This window comes from Coregonus lavaretus (genome assembly GCF_964263955.1).
Source record: "Coregonus lavaretus genome assembly, chromosome: 30".
In the NCBI taxonomy this organism is placed as follows: Eukaryota; Metazoa; Chordata; class Actinopteri; order Salmoniformes; family Salmonidae; genus Coregonus; species Coregonus lavaretus.
Genome location: NC_140017.1, coordinates 24,157,775 through 24,182,967, shown reverse-complemented (window position 1 = coordinate 24,182,967; position 25,193 = coordinate 24,157,775). Strand labels below are relative to the sequence as shown.

Below are 25,193 nucleotides of genomic sequence, written 5' to 3'. Positions count from 1 at the left end.
TGTTAAGAAGTGCGTTTGGTGGGTCATGTTTCGGAGGACGCATGACTCGACCTTCGCCCCCCGAGCCCGATGGGGAGTTGCAGCGATGAGACAAGATCGAAAAAGGCGATAAAAAAATAATATATATATTACAAAAATAGAATCATCATTCAGGAGACGTAGCCTTATCTGAACCTGACCACTGATCCCTGTTCATCCCTCCCCTGCAGAGTGGTCTTCCAGCCATGAATGTGGAGATCCTAAGCCAGTTCCCCTCTCCCCCGGTGCCCAACCTGCCTGCTCTGACCATGGCTGTGGCCCCTGTCATGCCCCAGCAGCACCAGCACCAGCAGGCCATGATGACTCAGCCCCCCGTCCCTGTGTCCATGGCCATGCCCACCCCAGCACCAGCAGTCATGGGCAGGGCTCCTCCTGGTGCTCCTCTACCCTCTGTCCAACTACCCACTAACTTCATCACAAACTTCCCACATGTGCAGGTAACACATAAAGCCAATGGGCCAACCAAGCCTCTCCATAGTATATACAGATACATGTGGTTTTATTTCACATTATGTATAATAATAATATATCATTTATGCCATTTAGTAGACACTTTTATCCAAAGCGACTTCCAGTAGTGTGTGCATTCATTATGACTGTAAGTCGCTTTGGATAAAAGCGTCTGCTAAATGGCATATTATTATTATTATTATTACTCACTCATGTCCATCGTCTTGGTGGTGTGTTTAGGGGAAAGCAGACGATGATGACTTCCAGGACTTCCAGGAGGCCCCCAGGGCAGGAGGAGGGGACCAGTCCTTCACTGAGTTCCAGGGGGAGTCAGGGGGAACCTTCCCCACCACCACACCCTCTCAGCACCAGAACAGGTACAGTGCAGACTGGCTGGAGTGACTGACTTCAGTGGCGGGATCAGTGTTTGGTATTACTTTAAATCAGATTACTCATTCTGTATGGAAGTAAAGCTGAATACTACATGTTATACAGGTGTTGTGGGTAACAAGTACATGGTCTCTTAGTTGCTTGTAATAGTCTCTCCAGCATAACAATTGCACCTCGCCATCTCTTAATGAATCAATTTCAATGGACAGTAGAGTTTCTTTATATTACTTTTCAAACCCTGCGTGGGGAGTCTGTCCCTCAGGGAGAGGCAGCGCAAAGCCAGTTATCTTATAAGACAAAGAGAATGTGGAAATAAAGGATCTCACACGTCTGAGTGGCATAGTCCCTTACAATACCCTTCCTCTCTCCCCAAAAACAAAAGCTTCATTGTTTCCTCCTGCGTATCTCCAATCCCCCCCCGGTCTCAGATCACTGTCTAATTAAAAGGGAGACTGAGAAACCCCATGCTGAATCCTCAGTATAGACAGGTGGCTATCACAGCAGCAGTAGAATGGTTCTTAACAAGATGATGTTCAGTGGAAGGCTAGGTGTCTGGAGAGGCCCCTCATCCCTCCAGGGTTTTGATTCACTGTGTCTTATCTGCGGTCCAGTATGGTGTAAAACTGCTGTGGGATTTCATGATTATAAATGTCCAATTAGCTCAGGCAGCTTAAAGGGATTAAGGTATAGGAGATAGGCGCAGCATTGACCCCCAGACTGCGTCCAAAATTCCCTTCATACATAGTGCACTACTATTCCCTACATACATAGCGCACTCTGGTCAAAAGTAGTGCGCTATATAGGGAATAGGGTGCCACTTGGGACATAGCCCCAGACTCCCCTGTGGACTGAGCATGCTGTATTGTCTGTCTGTCTGCAGTGCTCCTGCCATTCTGACTCCAGTCTCTGGCTCCTCCTCGTCATCCTCTGATAAGTATGCTGTCTTCAAGCAGCTCTCTGTGGAGCAGCCTCCAGAGCCCACTCAGCCTGCCTCAGGTACACACTCACCTGGCCCTACAACACACATGTACATGCACACACACACACCTCAACAACTGCTAATACACTCATCCTCCACCACAACTAACAGATGTGTAGAAAATAGAAGACATTGCTGATGTTGTTTGTCATAGAATACTTACCTAATAGTCTTTGTGTGGATTGTAGTACAGTACATTTGCCTGCCTGCCTGCCTGCCAAATATGCAGTCATTTATCATTTAGTTGAAAGCTTACCTGTTTTGTTTATCTGGTTTGACCCAGATGTTGTTGGCGGAGACAAATACAGTGTGTTCCGACAGCTAGAGCCACCAGGTGACAGGAAACCAGTAGGTAAGTAGAGCTCTCCATCCTCTCTGGCTCTGCGCTGGGTCACACACACACACACACACACACACACACACACACACACACACACACACACACACACACACACACACACACACACACACACACACACACACACACACACACACACACACACACACACACAGAGACAAACACACACACACACACACACACACACACACACACACACACACACACACACACACACACACACACACTGTTCCCAAGTGAACCCCCACAGCTCCCAAGCCTTCTGACAGAGAGTACATAGTGGGACTGGGCTCTGAGATGGTCCCTGTACTCAACAGATGGCTAGAGGAAGAAACTGACAGACCTTCAAACACAAAGTCACAGCAGCCTTGGAGGAGAAAATAAAATACTTTGGATGACTTGTTTTTGTAGGTAGACAGAAATAGCCATGTGTTCTACCTATATTTAATTACACCAATTGTGTAAATGGGAATGGGTTAGAGAAAGTGAGAAGAATTCTATTTGTATAATATCTGAGTGCCATGTTTGCTTTTTGGTGTGTGTGCTTTTATCTTGCACACATTTCCAGAGTGCTCAGTACATTCAGCAGTAGCCCTGATTTAGGTCTGTTTCCTGCTGTTCCCTGTTTCACTAGAACAGTTTCCGATGGGGACAGCAGCTCTCATGACTCCAGTAAGTCCTGCCTGAGTCTGATTGCAGTGACCTTTCCTGTGTGTTGCCTGCCAGGCTCACTCTCCATAATGAGCCCATTAGTTCTCTCTTTCCCACAAAACAGCAGTGGTGTGAACACAATTTCCTGCTTCTGTCACTGCAGTGGTGTAGCAGCCCCTACAACCACAACTCTCTCTACCCACTTTTCCTTTGTGTCATGATTGAAGTAAAATGTGTGGTTTGGGAATAAGATGCTGTTCTAAAAATCTAAAACATTACTGAGACTTTGTAGATTGTAAGGAGTTCTTTCCTCTGAAGTCACAGCTTAATCATGTCCTGTCCCAGTTAGGGACAGACGGCTTGATGCATGTGGTTTGTGCACTGCCGTGTGCTGCTGCTGTTCTCTCATAGCAGTGTGTCTCTGGACTGCAGCCCAGCGCAGTTCTCTCCACAGCTTGAAATTCACCACGAGCATCTGCTATGTCACAGAGGCGTAACTAATCCGGCCCTCTCTTTCTTGTAGGATTGTGAAAAAATCCGGAACTGAGGCGACTGATGTTACTTTGTGTCATGCCAATGTCCTCCCTGTCTGGCTGCTGTGTTAAATGATTTTGCAATCTCCTTCAATTGTTCTATTTGTTTCGCAGGGGAAGGATTTGCCGATTTCAAGTCTGTCAGCGTGGATGATGGCTTCACAGACTTTAAAACCGCCGACAGCATCTCTCCACTAGACCCTCCAGACCAGGCCAAGATGTTTCAGCCAGCCTTCTCTCCTGCTTTCCCTAACTCTCAGTCTCTACATCAACAACAACCAGCAGTCTCTCTCTCTCAGCCTAAAAACCCTCTCAACATGGCTGACCTGGATCTCTTCTCCTCTATGACTCCCTCAGCCCCCACCCCTGCTGAGACCAAGCCCAGTCCCTTCCCTTCTGTGCACCTCTCCCTAGTGCTCCCACCAGGTGGAGCCAAGCCCCTTGGGGGAGGGGCCGAGGACTTTGGCAACTTTGCCCTCTTTGGCCCCGCCTCATCTTCTGAGGCTGCTCCTATTGGCCCTGCTGTGGGAGGGGGCGTGGTAGCATCTCAGGATGACTTTGCAGACTTCATGGCTTTCGGCAGCTCTGGGGCGGAGGCCAAGGGTGAGGGGTTGCGGTCTGTAGAGGGCAGGGCAGGGGGGAGAGGAGAGACCACCACTGCTCCGCAGGGCTCTGAAAAGTACGACGTGTTCAAGCAGCTGTCTCTGGAGGGAGGCCTGGCGTACGATGACAACAAGGAGAGCGCCGGCTGCTCGTTCTCTTCCCTCAGGAGCGAAGCAGACGACTTCGCCGACTTCCAGTCGTCCAAGTTCTGCACGGCGCTGGGGGCCTCAGAGAAGAGCCTGGTGGATAAGTTGGCAGCCTTCAAACATGGAGGCAAGGAGGACTCGGCTTCAGTTAAGTCCCTAGACCTCCCATCCATCGGGGGCAGCAGCGTGGGCAAGGAGGACTCTGAGGATGCTCTGTCAGTGCAGCTGGACATGAAGCTGTCGGACATGGGCGGAGACCTGAAGCATGTGATGTCAGACAGCTCTCTGGACCTGCCGGGCCTCTCAGCCCACCAACCCCCCGCCGCAGGTGAGGAACTAGTGCGCCTCCTCTGGTGAGGCCCCGCCCAGTCACACATAGAGAACCAATCGTAGGCCTGGCGGTGGCCTCTCTGTCTCCACCCCCCTCAGTGCCCGTTAGCGCCCACTAAACCAGGGGTTAGACTAGAGGGCAAAGCAGTGAGCTAGCTCAGCCAGATAACTGAATCATGATGAGACAGTCAAATGCCTCACACTATTAGCATATCATCTCATCACACCCATCAGTCATTCATTCCCAAACCCATCATTACCTGGTTTTAAATTCAGCATATTTATTAACCTAATATTTATTTATTTATTATTTATTTATTTATTAAACATATTAAGGTACTTTTGATGAATGTATTATTTATTACTAATTTGTTTAGCATTTGTGTAGCACAGACAAAAAGCACTGGCCTCTCCACCTCCTCTTAGCTCCATCCATATAGAGTTGATGAGAGACAGAGTCAGGTTGATGTGATGCAGTCAGGCTGCTCTATGATACCACTGGCCTTCATTCCCTGTCTGTGCTGTCATAGCTCACATCGCTCATCTCCTCAATACACCTTTTGTCTCCCCAGCCGTGATTGTGTGTGTTGAGGGACGCAACTAAAATGGCTGAATGCAGATGAATGCAGGGCCATGTAATGGTGATGGGCCTCTGTGCAGGAGATTTTATTGATTCACATCACTTTCAGAATGCCCAGTTACTGTATGCTGCAATAGGCTTTACTTTTACTCAGAGCAAGCCAAATTCTTCCTCAGATTGATTATATTATGTTGACGCTTAATGCTCCGTTATCAAATCAAACATGATGATAATAAGAGGCATACAAGGGAAATGTGTAAAGATGTTCCCTGAACGTGGACACAGTGCATTCGGAAAGTATTCAGACCCCTTGACTTTTTCCACATTTTGTTACGTTACAGCCTTATTCTAAAATTGATTCAATTATTTTCCCCCCTCATCAATCTACACACAATACCCCATAATGACAACACAAAACAGGTTTTTAGACATTTTTGCAAATGTATAAAAAATACAAAACTGAAATATCACATTTACATAAGTATTCAGACTCTTTACTCAGTACTTTGTTGAAGCACTTTTGGCAGTGATTACAGCCTCGAGTCTTCTTGGGTATGACGCTACAAGCTTGGCACACCTGTATTTGTGGAGTTTCACCCATTCTTCTCTGCAGATCCTCTCAAGCTCTGTCAGCTTGGATGGGGAGCGTCGCTGCATAGCTATTTTCAGGTCTCTCTAGAGATGTTCGATCTGGTTCAAGTCCGGGCTCTGGCTGGGCCACTCAAGGACATTCAGAGACTTGTCCCGAAGCCACTCCTGCATTGTCTTGGCTGTGTGCTTAGGGTCGTTGTCTTGTTGGAAGGTGAACCTTCGTCCCAGTCTGAAGTCCTGAGCGCTATGGAGCAGGCTTTCATCAAGGATCTCTCTGTACTTTGCTCCGTTCATCTTTCCCTCGATCATTTACATTTTTTACATTTTAGTCATTTAGCAGACACTCTTATCCAGAGCGACTTACAGTTAGTGAGTGCATACTTACAGTTAGTGACTTACAGAGCGACTTACAGTTAGTGGCCCCCCGTGGGATTCTAACCCACAACCCTGGCGTTGCAAGCGCCATGCTCTACCAACTGAGCTACACGGGACCGTTAGTCTCCCAGTCCCTGCCACTGAAAAACATCCCCACAGCATGATGCTGCCACCACCATGCTTCACCGTATGGATGGTGCTAGGTTTCCTCCAGACGTGACGCCAAAGAGTTCAATCTTGGTTACATCAGACCAGAGAATCTTGTTTCTCATGGTCTGAAAGTCCTTTTGGTGCCTTTTGGCAACTCCAAGCTGGCTGTCATTTGCCATTTACTGAGGAGTGGCTTCCGTCTGGCCACGCTACCACAAAGGCCTGATTGGTGGAGTGCTGCAGAGATGGTTGTCTTTCTGGAAGGTTCTCCCATCTCCACAGACGAACTCTGGAGTTCTGTCAGAGTGACCATCAGGTTCTTGGTCATCTCCCCCGATTGCTCAGTTTGGCCGGGCAGCCAGCTCTAGGAAGAGTCTTGGTGGTTCCAAACTTCTTCCATTTATAAATGATTGAGGCCACTGTGTTCTTGGGGACCTTCAATGCTGCAGAAATCTTTTGGTACCCTTCCCCAGATCTGTGCCTCGACACAATCCTGTCTCGGAGCTCTACGGACAATTCCTTCGACCTCATGGCTTGATTTTTGCTCTTACATGCGCTGTCAACTGTGGGACCTTATATAGACAGTTGTGTGCCTTCCCAAATCATGTCCAATCAATTGAATTTACCACACTTGGACTCCAATCAAGTTGTAAAAACATCTCAAGCATGACCAATGGAAACAGGATGCACCTGAGCTCAATTTCGATTCTCATAGCAATGAGTCTGAATACTTATGTTTTTTAGTTTTTTTAATTTGCGAAATTTCTAAAAACCTGTTTTCGCTTTGTCATTATGGGATATTGTTTGTAGATTGATGAGGGAAAAAATAATGTAATCAGTTTTAGAATAAGGCTGTAACGTAACAAAATGTGGAAAAGGGGAAGGGGTCTGAATACTTTCTGAATGCACTGTACTTAAGTATTATGTGAAAATAAAGTACTTATGAAAAGGCAGAAAGTATTTATGAATGGCAGAAATCACCTTACCTCTACAGTTGATCATATTGCATTGAGTAAATTGTTTTGATTGCTCGTTGTGTGTTGGTATGTGTGAGTGTGATTGCTTGGTTGTGTTTTGTATGTGTACGAGTGAGTTTTCCTACTGTGTGTGAGTACCCATATAGTATTCCTTGGCACTCCCAGTGTTGGGTATCAATCTCCCATAGTGCTTTTGCTCCATCTCCCTAAACCTAAGTGGTCTCTTGGCCTTGACCCCACAAAGCCCACATCACTACAAAGAGATCAAAGGTTAGCGGAGCAGACAGTGGACTGAACCTCTAAATGAAAACACTGTCATGGAATCTAATTTGCCTTAATGTCCAGGCATTGTCCATATCAACACCCTCTCCTCTCCCCTCCCATGATCATAATTAATTTACCAAGCATCTCGTCTTCCATGTCATGTCTCATATTCCTCAGAGTACATTCAAGGTCTCTCCTTACAGCCTCTGTGTGTGAGCAGCACACTCCTTTTAACACCCATGTGCTTATCTATTGGCATGAGTGTGCAGTGAGATGTCCTTATAGACTATAATATTTCAACACTAGCCAACCTATCAGTTTATTTGTTTTAGCAGTTTGGGCAAAGACGCATGTCAATCAAGTTCCGTCTACGAATTGACCATTTTAGTTATTCTAAATCGGAAATGATCAATGTTATGATGCCCATTTCTTTGTTTCAATTTTATTGCACATCAGAATAAATCAACTTTCAGTTTAACAGAAATTGTTAGGCTACTCTCGAAGGAGAGAGTAGGACAATGACCAATGGCAACTGATCCCGGAGCTGCAACAAAATGTTTGCCGTTAATATGATGGAGATAGTGTAGTGGAGCGTTGAAAACATTCCCCAGAAACCTGTTAATTGCTGCTCTATTTTATTCTGGCCCATGTTCATCCAATCAGGATTTTTGTTTTTGGACAGCACCAATCAAATCTCATCTTTAAGAAAGTGTACAGTAGCAGGCCTTGGAGTGTGAAAGCCTCACCATGCTTGTGCTGTGTTCAATCCTGGATATAATGTAACCAACCTTAAAGAGACAGTATCTCTTTTCCCTGACCGGGGCTCCTTTGGGTCAGAGCAGCTCAAAAGGAAGCCTGTTCGTTTGTCTTTGATATTCAGGTATGTTTTTTTATGTGTGGGTCCATGAACAGGCTCTCTGAGAACACACTGAAGTTAGTGATACCCTCCCTGCCTTGCTGTTTTTCTGCGGTGTGCCTGCCTGTTCAATTTGTGAAATTGACAAGAACATATTATTATAGGATGCCATTTTTCTGCATAACAGTATTACTAGTTGTTTTTATCAAAGGAAAGAAAAAAAGACTAAATGTATACAGATTTAATAGTGTATTTTTATTACAGGAAAATGAATTCTTATTTATTTTCAAACTAGATCGACTTCCTGATATTGTTTTAAACTATGTGTTATGTAAACTATTTGAAGATTAAATGTACTTATGCGGATAGGCTAGTTATGGAAAATATTTCAGATCAAAGATTGATTGTTGTCTTGAGAAACCCTATCTTGCTGTTAGTTATTGAATGGGTCCTATTAAGAGCTTGTACACCGGAGCCTAGAACTAACAGGTAGCAAGAGAAAAATGATACTGTCTCTTTAAATCTATTTTGTCACCTGTGATTGGACAAGATGAAGATCCTCTCTAAGGTCTTGTGGTAAGATAGCCCACTTTGTTTCTTTAACCCTTTGAGAGCTTGAGCAGACTGGTTTTATGAAGAATCATACAGAAAACACAAATGGAGAGAAATGTAGTATGATCGCTTGACAAGTTTACATACATGTGCTAAACAATGGATTTGGTGATCCATACCTCTCCTCCAAATTCTCAGAAATAGAATGTAAGGCAATGTAATGCCTCTGAGTCCTATTGGATGTAGTAGATGTATAAATATATCCTATTTATATAATGTTGACATTATGTCATTGTAGTAGGACACAAACAGTTTTGATTTAAAAATGACAAAACCGTTATTTTATCTCAAAAGTCTGCTGTTGACATTTGAGTTTGAGTTTTCTGGCGAGAATAGTAGAGAAGCGTTCAGGTCTTCAAAGGGTTAATCACTCTCCTGCCTTGAACCTGTCCTTTAAATCACCTTGGCTTTTCAAGTGTTCTATATTCAATTATCTTTCAATCAATCAACCTGTTGCTTTCCACCTTATTAGTACAACTACAGTGTGTCTTCTTCTACAAAGATTTACTCATTTTAGTCTGTGAATGTGCCTTCTCATTCTGGTTTCTGCATCTATATTCTTCTGGGGTTTTCTTTCTTTTACCGTTTTCTCTGTTTGTTTTTCTTCTCTTATTTTCTGACTCTGCATGCCCTTGTATTCTAAATGATTAAAATATACTTTTACAAGTGTTAGTTTGGCAAACCTCTTGTAACAGTAGACCTCTCTCAGAGTATTTTGTGATCTTTCTCTCTCTCTTTACCCATGTTGTCATAATAAATATTACTATTGGTATTGCTGAAATGCGTACCGTCTTATTTTCTCCCTTCCCTATCCTCAGAGGGCAGATTATGATCTAGCTACATTAGGCTTACTACTACACTAGCTCCTTGTCAATTTCACAAATTGCGTTTTTGTGTGCAAGGGTTCTGTCACGCATTAGGCTACGCTGACTGGGGTCCACACGTGCCTGCAGGTTATACTGCATCTTAGAAGGAGTGTGTATCTCTGAGTGTTTGTGTGTGTGACTGTGTGAGTACTTGTTTATGTTACCGGTAATCATATGATTCCTTACTGATATGTTATGAATTGAACAGTGTTCTGCTTGTACAACACAGTTTGTGGGATAGATAATCAATACAGAGAAAGAACTGCTCCACTCCACTACTGACGTTGCCATGGCAATCTGTCATGAAACAGATATCATTTTGTATCATGTTAGCAGAACAGTCTGCTTCTAATAGTTTGTGCTACGGTATTGTCACACACCTAGAGAAAACAGTAGAGAGGTGTTCTACAGCAGGGCCTTATGTCCTATCCTTTCTTATCTATATCAGAACTGTCAGATCTCCAATCTACCTCACAGCCCCAGCAGCCAACCCTGACAGGACGTCTATTTCCTTTGCATCAGCGGACAGCTAACACAACCCTTGGTTAATTTATGCTAGCAGATACCCATAGACTTCCAGTCATTGCGCTAACGCTAGTTAGCATTGGCTCACAAAACTAGCTCTAACTTCCTTCATACTGGACACAGACACATAAAAATGGTATCCACAAGTTCACCTGATTCTGGGGAAGTAGATAATGGGCCTCGTTGCCAAAATCCTGAAGTATCCCTTTAACCTAAACCTGTTGGTATTATCAAAACTAATATTTCACTGTCTGTATTTGTATGTGAGCAACGAGTGTATGTTGTACCCCTATATTATCTGTCGTCTATGTCAGCTGTTGGAAATAGACTGGTGAAGAAACATATGTTTAGAACACAATCGATTTCAGCTTTTTATCCCTCCTTTAAGCTGGTGACCACACCCTAGTAAGTGAACCCTTACACACATTAGAGTGCAGCACATGATTAAATGCAGTGCATATGATCTCACTGTTACAATGTAGGGGAGATGGGGTGGTACTCTGAGCAAAGTAAAGCTGCTTGTTGTAAGTCAACACACATTCAGCATCAGAAACAGAATATGGCTTCCACAGTAAGTATTTTTCATATAACATATCATAGCTTCGCCAGATGCCTTTTCACTTTATCATGGCTGACAGACTAGTAAATATCATTTCAGCACCCTATGCTTTTCCCACTTAGAGCTACCAGTGTGTATTTTGTGTTGTCATTACAGAAGGAGACGACATGAAGTTTGACCCCTTCGGAACGTCAGCAGTCAGCAGCCTGGCCAGCTATGATTGGTCAGACAGAGAGGAATGCCTGTCCGCTCAAGGTCAGGCCAAGAAGCATCTGGGCCTGGACGGTGTTGGTGTTTCCTCCTCTCTCCCCTCCTTAGACGTAGTCCACAGGAAAGAGATGTCGTTCGGCAGCACAGAGAACATCCCCATCACACACACCTCCCAGACTAAGATCACCACCTTCTCAACAGAGGATAGTGTGTCGACCGACAGCAAGTTTGAGGCCTTCGCTGACTTTGGCACTTGTGAGCCGGGAGGTTTGGGTGGGGATGAGGATGATGACTTTGGGGACTTTGCCAGCACGGTGTCGGAGAAGTCGGATTCCCCCGCGGCAGTGGCCGAGCTGGGCTCCGAGGGGAACCTGAACGAGGCCTTGGATGAGTTCGGGGTCTTTCAGAGGGACAAGGCCAAGTTTGGGAAGTCTGACTTTCTGAAGGCCAGCTCTCAGACCAAGGTCAAGTCCAGTGAAGAGATGATCAAGAGCGAACTTGCCACCTTTGACCTCTCTGTACAAGGTGAGTCATCTGACCTGTACTCGCTCTTATTTTCGAAAGTCAACTGATAAGTAGATAAATTGCGTCCAGTTACTCCATGCCTTCTAGTTCTGATGTAGTGGCGTGAATCAGATCAGCTGGCCCTGATGTGACATAGCAGGACTTTCATCACCTCATATTGGAGCATCTGTGGCCCCTCAGGCAGCTCAGTGCAGTTCCAATGTCAGACAATAGATGGCAGAGTTGTGACTACAGCCCAGAGACTATAAAACACATCCTTGGTACACAACACAGGCAGATGAGATGAATTAACAACACAGCCCAGAAAATCCATGCCCAGACTAAATTAACCGTATTCACTCCGTGGGTGTTAATTTTTTACTGCCGTTTTCCGGTGTTATGTTTCACGCATAGTTAATTAGCGATTCTTACCTCCAAAGTGATAAAAGCTAATTTGCCTCAATGATTTCTTGCCCAGTGTTAAACTTTATTAGTTTTTCTTGTTATTCCCCTGTCCTTATTGAATGGTAATCTGATCAGTGTGGTGTAATGAGGGAATGTATTAGTGCTATCATGCTGTGGGGAGGGTGATGCATGTCTACGCAGGGGGTGATAACCTGGTTCACACACACACACACACACACACACACACACACACACACACACACACACACACACACACACACACACACACACCACAGACACAGACAGACAGACAGAGCCCCTGTGGAATAGTTTGGGCTCAGCATGTGACTGTGTGTTTGTCTTTTTTAATGTGTCTGTCTGTTTTCATGTTTGTGTGTGTGTGTCTGTCTGTTCTTTCTGTGTGTGTCTGTCTGTTCTTTCTGTGTGTATCTGTCTGTTCTTTCTGTGTGTGTCTGTCTGTTCTTTCTGTGTGTATCTGTCTGTTCTTTCTGTGTGTGTCTGTCTGTTCTTTCTGTGTGTATCTGTCTGTTCTTTCTGTGTGTATCTGTCTGTTCTTTCTGTGTGTGTCTGTCTGTGTTGAGTGAGTGAGCCCTCATGAATTATTCATACTTGCGTTGCTTGCCGTGGCGCTATTTTGTACATAATTATCATCTGTTGTAAATGAAGTGTTTGTCGTCTGTGTCCTTGTCCGGAAGGAATTAGCCACAACAGAATATGAGCTCAGTAAAAAGTCCCAATTATGCCATAGTAAACAAACAGGTGCATATCTGGAATTAGCCAACATATCTGGGTTAGTAGAAGTGGCCATTAAAAGGGAATTTGTATGTATGACAGACATTGCCTGTATATACTATTTATGTACGTATAAAGACACTCTCTCCTCTTCTCCTTGTCTCAGGCTCCCACAAGCGTAGCCACAGTTTGGGGGAGAAGGAGATTGGGCGCTCGCCCCCCTCCCCGGCCCCGGAGCAGCCCTTCAGAGACCGCTCCAACACCCTGAGTGAGAAGAAGCCTGCCCTGCCCGTCATCAGAGACAAGTACAAGGACCTGACTGGGGAGGTGGAGGTGAGACCCACACAGAGTCACTCTATCCCAGACATGTTAACTACCCTTGCCAGTTATCCAGATGCTCTGTAGAGTGTTTAGAAATTCAGTAGACATTAGTCCTAAATATTTCAAAAACGAAAAGCATTGTATGTGGGACAAATCATTCACAAAACCCTAAACCTCAACTAAATCTTGTAATAAATAATGTGGAAATTGAGCAAGTTGAGGTGACTAAACTGCTTGGAGTAACCCTGGATTGTAAACTGTTATGGTCAAAATATATTGGTACAACAGTAGCTAAGATGGGGAGAAGTCTGTCCATAATAGAGCGCTGCTCTACCTTCTTAACAGCACTATCAACAAGGCAGGTCCTACAGGCTCTAGTTTTGTCGCACCTGGACTAATGTTCAGTCGTGTGGTAAGGTGTCACAAAAAGGGACTTAGGAAAATTGCAATTGGCTCAGAACAGGACAGCACGGCTGGCCCTTGGATGTACTCTGAGAGCTAACATTAATAATATGCATGTCAATTTCTCCTGGCTCAAAGTAGAGGAGAGATTGACTTCATCACTACTTGTATTTGTGAGAGGTATTGACATGTTAAAAGCACTGAGCTGTCTGTTTAAACGACTAGCACACAGCTCAGACACCCATGCATACCCCACATGACATGCCACCAGAGGTCTCTTCACAGTCCCCAAGTCCAGAACAGACTATTGGAGGTGCACAGTACTACATAGAGCCATGACTACATGGAACTCTGTTCCACATCAGGTAACTGATGCAAGCAGTAGAATCAGATAAAATAAAAAAAACAGATAGAAATACACCTTATGAAACAGCGGGGACTGTGAAGCAACACAAACATAGGCACAGACACATGCATTCACACATGGATTTTGTGTGGTAGATATGTGGTAGTGGAGTATGGGCCTGAGGGCACACACTTAGTGTGTTGTGAATTCTGTAATGAATGTATTGTAATGTTTTTAAAAATGTATAATTGCCATAATTTTGCTGGACCCCAGGAAGATGGGGATCCATAATAAATACACATTTCAGTAGCAAACCACAGAGGCTTTGGCCTTAAGTTGATTAGGTTATTTTGTCTTTTTGTAAGTGTCTTTATGGAAATGTATAAATGTCTTCTCATATATCTGAACTCATTCTAACATCTACAGTATGTTGTTTCAGGAGAGTGAGCGCTATGCATATGAGTGGCAGAGGTGTCTGGAGAGTGCTCTACAGGTAAGATACTGTACAGGACTGTTCCCCCTCTCCTGTTTTGCTATATCCACCCTTGTGCGTGTGTTTGTGTGTGCAGCGTGTAACCCTAACCCACTCTGCTGTCTGTCTCTGTCCCCAGGTCATCACTAAAGCCAACAACACCCTGAACAGCATCAGCAGCTCTACTGTTTGCACTGAGGTCATCCAGTCTGCTCAGGGCATGGAGTACCTACTGGGTGAGATACAGTGTCTCCTTTTAATGAGTGGTGAGAGTGGCGCAGACACACTTGCCTTTGTGAGGGGCTGAGAACAGAACACAGTGTACCACAATTGCTGAGAGTCTTCTTCCAAAAACAGACCATTATAAACCTTTGAGCTCTCCACCTCAACGGAGAACAACAACTCTATCAATAACCATTCCATGTTTAAATCTTCAATCATTCCATGTTAAACATTCAACCTCCAATCACCATTCCATGTTAACCCTTCAATCCCTAGGGAGGGAAGTGTAGTGTTACAGCCAACATTATGTCAGTTTGGTCTAATGATCCATCTTCAGAGAAGGTTTCAACATAGGGGAGTGTAGACATGTTAGCTGTTTTCCTGGAAGTGTTTTTCATTGTCCCTGTTGTATTTCTCACTGTCTAACCTTGGCTTATGTGGGAGAGAACTGGGAGCAGGTGTGTTAAGGTTGTGTGTTAATGTCTACAATGTATTCGGAAAGTATTCAGACCTCTTGACTTTTTCCACATTTTGTTACATTACAGCCTTATTCTAAAATTGATTAAATTTGTATTTTTCCTCATCAATCTAAACACAATACCCCATAATGACAAAGCAAAAATAGGTTTTTAGAAATTCTAGCAAATTGATAAAAATAAATAAATAAATAACGGAAATATCACATTTACATAAGTATTCAGACCCTTTACTCAGTACTTTGTTGAAGCACCTTTGGTAGCGATTACAGCCTTGAGTCTTCTTGGGTATGACGCTACAAGCTTGGCACACCTGTATTTGGGGAGTTTCTCCCATTCTTCTCTGCAGATCCTCTCAAGCTCTGTCAGGTTGGATGGGGAACGTTGCTGCACAGCTATTTTCAGGTCTCTCCAGAGATGTTAAATCGGGTTCAAGTCCGGGCTCTGGCTGGGCCACTCAAGGACATTCAGAGACCTGTCCCGAAGCCACTCCTGCGTTGTCTTGGCTGTGTGCTTAGGGTCATTGTCCTGTTTTCATCAAGGATCTCTCTCTGTACGTTGCTCCGTTCATCTTTCCCTCGATCCTGACTAGTCTCCCAGTCCCTGCCGCTGAAAAACATCCCCACAGCATGATGCTGCCACCACCATGCTTCACCGTAGGGATGGTGCCAGGTTTCCTCCAGACATGACTCTTGGCATTCAGGCCAAAGAGTTCAATCTTGGTTTCATCATGCCAGAGAATCTTGTTTCTCATGGTCTGAGAGTCCTTTAGGTGCCTTTTGGCAAACTCCAAGCAGGCTGTCATGTGCCTTTTACTGAGGAGTGGCTTCCGTCTGGCCACTCTACCATAAAGGCCTGATTGGTGGAGTGCTGCAGAGATGGTTGTCCTTCTGGAAGGTTTTCCCATCTCCACAGAGGAACTCTGGAGCTCTGTCAGAGTGCCCATCCGGTTCTTGGTCACCTCCCTGACCAAGGCCCTTCTCCCCCAATTGCTCAGTTTGGCCGGGCGGCCAGCTCTAGGAAGAGTCTTGGTGGTTCCTAACTTCTTCCATTTAAGAATGATGGAGGCCACTGTGTTCTTGGGGACCTTCCATGCTGCAGACATTTTTTGGTACCCTTCCCCAGATCTGTGCCTCGACACAATCCTGTCTCGGAGCTCTACGGACAATTCCTTCGACCTCATGGCTTGGTTTTTGCTTTGACATGCACTGTCAACTGTGGGACCTTATATAGACAGATGTGTGCCTTTCCAAATCATGTCCAATCAATTGAATTTACCACTGGTGGACTCCAGTAAAGTTGTAGAAACATGTCAAGGATGATCAATGGAAACAGGATGCACCTGAGCTCAATTTCGAGTCTCAAAGCAAAGGGTCTGAATACTTATGTAAATAAGGTATTTCTGTTTTTAATTTTTAATACATTTGTTAAAATGTCTAAAAACCTGTTTTCGCTTTGTCATTATGGGGTATTGTGTGTAGATTGATGAGATTTTTATTTATTTAATCAATTTCACAATAAAGCTGTAATGTAACAAATGGTGGAAAAAGTCAAGGGGTCTGAATACTTTCTGAAGGCACTGTAAGTGTGTGTGTTTATGTGGCAGGTGTGGTGGAGGTATACCGCGTGACCAAGCGTGTGGAGCTGGGTATCAAGGCCACGGCCGTGTGTTCTGAGAAGCTACAGCAGCTGCTGAAGGACATCAGCCACGTGTGGAACAACCTCATGGGCTTCATGTCCCTGGCCAACCTGGCGGTAAGAAACACACACACACACACACACACACACACAGACCCAGACACACACACGCACGCACAGACACAGACTCACACACACAGTACAGTCAACACAAACACACACACACACACAGACCTCCCTTCCTCCAATGCAGTGGGTTTGGCTTCACACAGACCTGAGAAATTGACACTTGATTGTAACAACTTTGTCTAGAAAGTGTTCCTGATTAAATGTTGAGTGGATAAAGACTCATGCCTAATAGGATAGTCAATGAAACCTTGAAAGTGTACTAAACCAAACCCTAGGGTGGTATCTGTTAGTGTGTAGCAGTCTGTTGTAGGCTGTAGGGATGTATGGAGATCAGAGGCCAAGAGGAGATGTGCTGGCCTTATCCCTTACAGCCTCACGAAGAACATTGCTTCTCAAATGCCAGCAGATAATACAGGACGCCATCTCCTGACTCAAGATAATGTCAGTACAGAAAGAGAGAGAATTACTGGAGCGGAGAGAGAGGTAGAGGGAGATGGAGTCAGTCAGTCAGTGAGTGAGTGAGTAGTAATGCTACGTTATCTCAGACCGTAGACCTGCAGCTGCTTTCTGATTCTGCAGGCACGCACGGGGCACTCTCACTTGTTCATCTCTGCTGCCAACAGACTAATGGATTGTATTGACATATTTCTACTTCAGTTAATTTAGCTGGTTAATGAATTAATAGAGAAATGTGTATTCCTTAGAGCTAGTGTTCTGTAGCTCAGTGTTGGAGAGAAAGCTGTTACAGTGGTCTGTATCCAGGTATTGTAAACCAGGTCGTTCGAGCACTGAATGCATTGCGTCGTGCCTAAGAACAGCCCTTAGCCAATTTCGTGATATCCAATTGGTAGTTACAGTCTTGTCCCATCATTGCAACTCGCGTGCGGACTCGGGAGAGGCGAAGGTCGAGAGCCATGCGTCCTTCGAAACACGACCCCGCCAAGCCTCACTGCTTCTTGACACACTGCTCACTTAACTCGGAAGCCAGCCACACCAATGTGTTGGAGGAAACACTGTACAACTGGTGACCGAAGTCAGCGTGCATGCGCCCGGCCAGCCACAAGGAGTTGCTAGAGCACGATGAGACAAGGACATCCTTGTCCCATCGCTGGGCCAATTGTGCGCCGCCTCATGGGTCTCCCGCCACTCGGGAGAACTGTGTGTGTAATGTTATGCTGTGTGTTTCTCTGTACAGCCTGATGAGAGCTCTCTGGACTTCTCCTCCTGTATCCTGAGACACGGCATCAAGAACGCCAAGGAGCTGGCCTGTGGGGTGTGCCTGCTCAATGTGGACTCACGCAGCAAGGTCTACACACACACACACACACACACTCTCATGTACAGACACACACTTGCGCACACACAACAACACATATAAGCATACAGTAATTCTCAGTCAACACACAATAACGATTGCCAACCAACACACCCGCAATCCCTCAACAGATGGACCCAACAACTGTTGAAACATTTGATTACAAATACGTTCCAACAGATTTCTGAAGTTGACTAAACCATGAATCATTTTGCCATTTCTTTTAGAGCTGTTTTTAAGCTAGTGGTTGACGCATAATAACTAAATGATCGTTTCTTTGACTTTGAACATTTTGCAGAGCAAAGAAGAGACAACTATTGGACGTCTGTTTAAAAGAGTATGAGGCAGTGAACTGTCAACTGAATCTCATTTCACTCTCTCCTACTGGGGGCCTGGGGGCCAAATTCTCTGCTGATAGACAGATGATGGGGTGCCAAATTGACAGCACACTCTTCTCCTCACAGCTCCCTCCCTTCACACTGACTGCATCCCAAAAGACACAATGGGCCCTGGTCAAAACTAGTGCACTATATAGGGAATAGAGTGCTATTTGATACGCTGCCAGTGCCGACAGCAGTAGCACTGTGTTCATGCACAGATGGGTTAGAAGTGACCAGGCAATCCTATTTCACCAAATTCTCCAATATTATTTTAGGTCATCTTCACTTATGAGTCTTAGAATATGATGATAAAATGATAACCGTTAAGATGATAACTCTTCAGGAAGGGAGAGAAGGAGGAAAAATAGGGAGATAAAAAGAGAGTTGGAGGAGACAGACAGACAGACAGACAGACAGATAGGATGTGAGAGGAGTAAAGTTGTTCTTTTGGCACCTCTGGTTGGGCTGAGGGAATTGTGGGAAGGTTTCTGGAGGGTCATTGAAGCATGCAGCTTTACTCTGACAATAACAAGCTTGTAGCTCAACCTTCATCTGACGGTCACCTTTCACTTCACCTCTTACCAGCTACTAACAACAAGTCTATACAATACTTATCCATATCTGTGTGTTCATTTGTGACTTCATTTGAGTTCTGCTATGGCTTAAGATGTGTTTGTGACACTTTCTTTTCCACTTGTCAAACCCTGATCATCAGTAACTATCTGTCATTTTGGGGACCATTAATATTATTGTTTGACTTAATTGTTTCTTGCTGTGTTCCCCTGCATCATTTAGCCAGAGATAGATTGATGAGGATGGCTGAGAGGGATGTGATTCTGGAGTCTGGACTGAGTTTAGATGCATCAGATCAGTCAGGAGCTGGGAGCGCAGGTGCTAAGAAATCTGCTGAGGGTTATAGGGTATTTCTCTATCTTTCTTTCTCTCTCGCGCTTTCTCTATCTTTCTGTTTCTCTATCTTTCTCTCTCACACACCTACTCTCTCTCTGTGTTTCTCTCGCTTTGTGTTTATCTCTCTCTTTCTCTCTCTTTCGTGTGGAGTGAGTCAGGCTGAATAATAGTTTTATTCAGCATGCCCCTTTTAATTACATTTTTGTTCAGAGGAGCATTTGTAAGAAAGCATAAAAGCCAAACAGAGAATAACATCCCCTCAGAGAATAATGAAATCACAGAAAGCGTTTTAATACAGAAGCTGATAATAGTATTGTCTTTCAGAGTACAGGTAGGTTCTGTCTGTAGGTGTGTGGTGATGATGGCATCGCTTGCATAATATTATGTTGGGCACCATTGAGAGACTGGAGCTAGGTTGTTGGTCTTTGAGACTGCTGACTCGGGTCTGTGTTTTATCTTATCCAATGGAGATCTGTCTCCATGTTCTTCATCCAATCATCCTCATACGTTGAGTCAGGGATGGGCAACAGAAACATGTAGCCTGGTAGCAGATCAGTCTGGGTTTTAGCCTCTGTTGTGCTTGTTGTCATGTCAAACATGTATGGCATGACAACGAATGACAAGGGAGTTGGTTAAAGCACATACAGATCTGCTATCAGGCTAAGCAACAGGTAGCATCTAAACATAGTTTGTTACTTGGAGACTGCAACAAGCTATAAACTCTCTGAGTGATAATTTGAGTTTAATGAAGTATTGCTATTTTTGCTCAATGATAAATGCAAATTATTTCCAGAGAATTTTTTCCCAATAATAATTTATGCAGTATGATGCATTATTATTCATAAATGTCAGATTCTGAAATATACTGTACCTCCAGTATTTGAAGTTATTTTTCAGTTTGTGTAATTTGGTTATGACTTTCTCTGGAAAATAAATGTATTTGGCAGTGGCTGCCTAATTCCATGGGTTTGCATACTGCATAGTATTTATCTCAAATCTATTGCAGAGTCTGGAATCTTGCCCATCCCTGTTTGAAAGATGCCCATCCCTGTTTGATGTTTATTGGAAAATTAGATGGATGATCGTAGGGTGGTACTTTAGATTCTTTCACTTTGGGGCTCTTGGAATGTTCTGGAGACGGGTTGCTCTTTCAGTTCCTTTGGTGTACCAACATTCCGTACGTACTGACGGACTGATCCTCAGTTACTGTACAGTTTCAGTTTGCTTACTCAGGACAATGCATGAAACCAGGAAAATGCTGACACCTCTTGTGCTACTTACAGGCACTGGCTAAAGACCATGACAGGAGGTTAAGGGTAAGGGTATGCTTCACTTATTTTTGCCTCTTAAGCAGCAGTAGACTGTAGCTTCCTGCTTTAGGCATGGTGCCCCTTGCATTAACAGGTGGCATTTCTAGTCTGTAGCTCTGTAGCACCATGAGCAGCACTGTCCTCTTGGTTTCCTAATGGAGGGTTATTAACCTTTAGATTACAGTTAGAAAGGTCACCTAGGATTAATCATGCTGACCTTTCATTTTTGTTTTATTCCTCCATCTGTTTTCAAATGGTCAAACTCTCCCAAACATATCCTCTATCCAGCACTTTCTAGTTATGTTATGACTCTCCACATTATGTATGTTGGCACAATCATGTTTGATGGGTAAATTGCACATAATTACGGTTATGCAGGCAAGGAGTGGGGAGGTGGAGGTGAGGGAGAGGAGGAGGAGAGGAGTGGGATTGAAGAAGAGAGAGGAGAAGGAGACTAGGGGTTATGCCTTTGTGTTCTCCTCTTTCTTTTCTCTCTCTCTCTCTCTCTCTCTCTCTCTCTCTCTCTCTCTCTCCAACATTCCACGCTTTGGCAGGCAGGCTAAATGCAGGTCTGAGAAAAGAAGTAGGAGGAGGCACAGAAGACGGAACGACAGTACATTGTGTCTGTGAAACCTGAGTGTGTGAGAAAAGGAGTGTGTGAGTGTGTGTGAGAAAGGCAACCGGTGTGCACAGCATAGTAAATGTACTGTAAACGGTTTGTGAGCAGGTGTACAGGTATGAGTACACTGTATGGTGTGTGTGTTTCTAGGTTGTTGTATATGCAATCTGTCTGTGGGAGGATATGATTAATCACAGATGACTTATTTATCTTTGTTGCTTTAGTTTTGACATTTCACCAGGGATGAAAACTCTTAAACCGCACAACACACACATTAGCATCTCCTCCTTATCACCAACCTGCTGCTACAGCTGGGCTCATCTAAATGCAAGCTCACATAACAGCTCTCTGCCCCTCTCAGTTCACTAAGTTTATTTTCTCAACGGCTGTAGTCAGATGTTATGTGGGAGTGCCATTCAGCTATCTCAATATATTCAACTAACTGTCAGGAGGACAGGCAATGAGCAACAGTCTTATTGATCAGTAAACAGATGTGCCAAACATGAGTCATATTTTCAAAGGATCAGTTTTCATTGACCCCTTGTTTGTGTGCCACAGTAGAGATACTGTATGCAGGTTAAGCTACCCACAAATCCCTGCTTCTAGCGTTACTCTCATAGATTAATTATTTTGTTACTGTTGATCGTTGATTTATCTTTACCACTGATTTCTATTTGTTAGCCTGAGCTACTGCCAAGTTCATCTGTTTATTAACTATTCAGTAGAACCTTGTTGTCCTAACATCACCCCCGTTTCTCTCTTATTTGACCTTTCCGCCAGGCTTTCAACTCAGAGACGGACAACTTCAAGCTGCCGTACGGGGGCCACCAGTACCACGCCAGCTGTGCCAATTTCTGGATTAACTGCGTGGAGCCCAAACCACCGGGCCTCATTCTGCCCGACCTGCTCTGAACTGCAGACACCGCTGCCATGGCAACGGGCACCAGGTAATCAACACCGGCAAGGTGCAACAGCCGGACTCTCTGCCGTACACCTCACGGCCTCTCACCTTGGGCTGCAAGTGCAGAGATCACAGAGAGAGAACTCAGAAGTCACTGGAATCCTCTTTATTTATTAGCCTTTTATTCTCTCTCTTTCTTTCTCTCTCAGAGGTTCTCTCTGTGCTCTTTGCGGAGGTGAAGAAGTGCAAATCTGCTAGTTTGTACAAATTCAAAGCTTGGCACTGTAAAGCCTATTCTGTATCATAATGTATTGTGAAATTATACTTCATGAATGGTCTCATTTTGTCTATTTTTTTGTTTGACTTTGTCTGGTCTCATATACAGTAGAATGCAATAGAAGTTACAAGTTGGCCTTTTAGCATTGATGCTTATGCGACTTCTCTGGCAGGCTTGATTTATTTCGTCAAACAGTATTCAGATAATTAACCAATGTTGTGCTACGGTAACCCAAAGGAGGTCTAGTCCCTATGTCAGAGCAGGAGAAAATTTGGAAAGTTTTATGAATAGGGTAATGGGTCTCTCAACACTTTCTGTAATGCACTCTTTCTGTGACTCAACAAGTCCATAACAAACGATAAAAAATTTGCAATATACTAGTAACGAAGGAACTTGGAGACAAACTGAGATGTAAAGCTATTTGTCGTTTCCCTCACTTGTTGCTTTGTTACTCTTTAATGCTTGAGCTCAGCAAAGAAAGAGGGACTTTGTTGGTTTCAGTCTTAAAGTAGTATTTTCTCCTCTCTGTTCTCTAATCAGGGATGTGGTATCATCACACTGCTGGAACTGAATCAATTTGATGGTCGGGTCTCTAAAAGGATAGTCTGTGGTTGCTAACATTTTAATTGATATTTATCTTTTTAAATATTGTGTGACATTTAAATGCTTTTTAATGTCTTTGTATTGTTTGATAGGGACTGCTTTATCTAAATGAATGTTAATGTGCTGTTTGAACATTTTTGTGACTTGAAAGAGAGTCTTAATTCTTAAAGGTTGTTGGCTGTGGGTTTTGTTTTTCTGTCTTGCTGTGCCAGTGTATATATACTCGCGCTGATGATGGTGATGTTTTTGCAGATCTAAGTCTTGAATGAAGTCAACTGTGATTATGGACTACTATTGCAGCAGCACTTTGTGTGGATTACAGTATCTTAGTATTGTAATTACAATGACTAACTGTAATGTGGAATGATGACATTTACATAAATAATACATTGATGCATAAATTAAATACTTTTCATGGTCATGAATCAAGTCATCAATTAATGTATTACCTGGAAGCCTATTACCATACAAATCAATTAAGAGTATTGCACAATTCTGTTGAATTGGTTTGAATGTCAACATGAATCCTGAAGGCATTCTATTGTCCCAATAGCACAAGTCGTTTAATCTGGATGACATCTGGAACAAAGTCATGTTCAGAGTCTAATGCAGCAATATCATATAAGCAGTACTTACGCCAAATGGTTTGAGATTGTCTCACCTTTTCTATTTCACTCAATAACCTGCTATTTCTCAGACCAGAGAGGCTTCATCTCTATCACTTTGTGACCAAATGAAATACATTACCCTCAGACAAGCCTGCTGGGCCATCGCTGGATGACAGAGAGCTAAGACAATCAGAAGAAAAAGATGCCTACAGTGGCACCATGCATGGAACCAGTCTCATTATCATTGTGTTGCCTCGTGTGTACAGGACAGGTGTGTGTGTTCTCCAACATACATTTTATCTCTCACCATTCCCTAATTGAACATCCTGCTGAAAATGAATTCCTCTCTCCGTCCTCTACTCACTGTGAGCTGCCGGATTACAGAAAATTACAAACGCTCAAATAAATTACTGAATAATAAGGCTGTGTAAATTTGAAATGCAGACCCACCTGTCTCTCCCCATGTCCTGTCTTCTTCATGCCTAGTATTGTCTGCAGGGCTGTGCCTCAGAGGATCACCTCAGGAGAATGGGTCTAGAGAGATGGGAGGGAGTGCTACCCTACTGTATTGACCGCTATTCTTCAGCCGCAGGCTCTTTCATATTTTCTGCCCATTGTCAGTCACTGTATTGATTAAAGGCAGATTTTTCCTCACCTGGCACGCAAATAATTGCCTTTACTCTTAATTCTCAAGTGAGGATTTTTATTACTTTGATGTCCTTCGAAAAATGTATATTTTTCTTTTTGTCTTTGTAATTCATACAAACATCCTATCGGCCATGAAAGCTAGTGTTCACAGCCTAATATGGGTGATATTTCAGACTAAGCTGTAGTTTTGCTGTTTTTAAAAGGCTTGAGGCTTAAAGGGCTTGAGATCTGTGAAGATTTTCACTTGAGTGTCCAAGATCTTGTACTTAGAAATTAATGATTTGAAAACCCTGTCTGGTCAAATATGGGTCTTTGAAGAAGGCACTGACAAGATTTGTCAGATATCTCCTACAGCCCCTTTCAATTGTTCAGTTGAACAATGACGAGATGAAACTATTAGAAATCATTACTATGTATTAATCATTCATGTATTATTTATTACAAATAGACAGTATTCAGCATCTGTGACCTTTCTATAAACGGATCCAGACAACCCAGTGAGGTAGGGCCATGGATTTAGACCACATCAGTGTTCATTCTAAAGGGGAATGGACAGATGAGTTGAAGGCAGGCTCAAAGAGAGGATAGAATCACATTCAGTCAACCGCTCACTGAGAAAGAATGACTTTATCCACCCCCGCTTCAATTTAATTACTTCAAGGTCAGTCTCTCTCTCTCTCGATTGAACTTCAATCTTTGACTATATAACTATGGAGAAGGAGCAAGAATTCTGTGATTTTCTGTGTTCGGTTTCTGACCCATCCATGATTGTGTTTCAATAGAAGTCGTTGTACCAAATGGTTTTGGAATGAACACAGACGGTTCCGTGATGGACAAATATAACTGCTTTGATGATGCTTGGGCTATTCATCAACCATCACATTCTGTCTCCCTTTTTATTGAGTTTCACT

General features: G+C 43.8%; 1 protein-coding gene across 6 annotated transcripts in view; it reads left to right on the top strand.

Moving 5' to 3' along the window:
• The window catches only part of synrg (synergin, gamma), a 46,366-nt gene extending 22,915 nt beyond the window's left edge, over positions 1–23,451 (top strand). For 3 of the 6 annotated variants that reach the window (XM_084148380.1, XM_084148376.1, XM_084148375.1), the window contains 14 exons: positions 210–476; positions 730–866; positions 1,760–1,875; positions 2,142–2,210; positions 3,515–4,477; positions 10,991–11,569; positions 12,873–13,039; positions 14,215–14,268; positions 14,387–14,483; positions 16,552–16,700; positions 17,908–18,018; positions 18,326–18,364; positions 20,600–20,632; positions 22,026–23,451. In XM_084148380.1, the coding sequence (XP_084004506.1) occupies positions 210–476; positions 730–866; positions 1,760–1,875; positions 2,142–2,210; positions 3,515–4,477; positions 10,991–11,569; positions 12,873–13,039; positions 14,215–14,268; positions 14,387–14,483; positions 16,552–16,700; positions 17,908–18,018; positions 18,326–18,364; positions 20,600–20,632; positions 22,026–22,157 (2,913 nt within the window). In that variant the 3' untranslated portion in view covers positions 22,158–23,451. The remainder of the gene's footprint in view (positions 1–209; positions 477–729; positions 867–1,759; positions 1,876–2,141; positions 2,211–3,514; positions 4,478–10,990; positions 11,570–12,872; positions 13,040–14,214; positions 14,269–14,386; positions 14,484–16,551; positions 16,701–17,907; positions 18,019–18,325; positions 18,365–20,599; positions 20,633–22,025) is intronic. The other 3 variants (XM_084148379.1, XM_084148378.1, XM_084148377.1) reach the window with 2 other exon arrangements.
• The last annotated feature ends 1,742 nt before the right edge of the window (positions 23,452–25,193 follow it).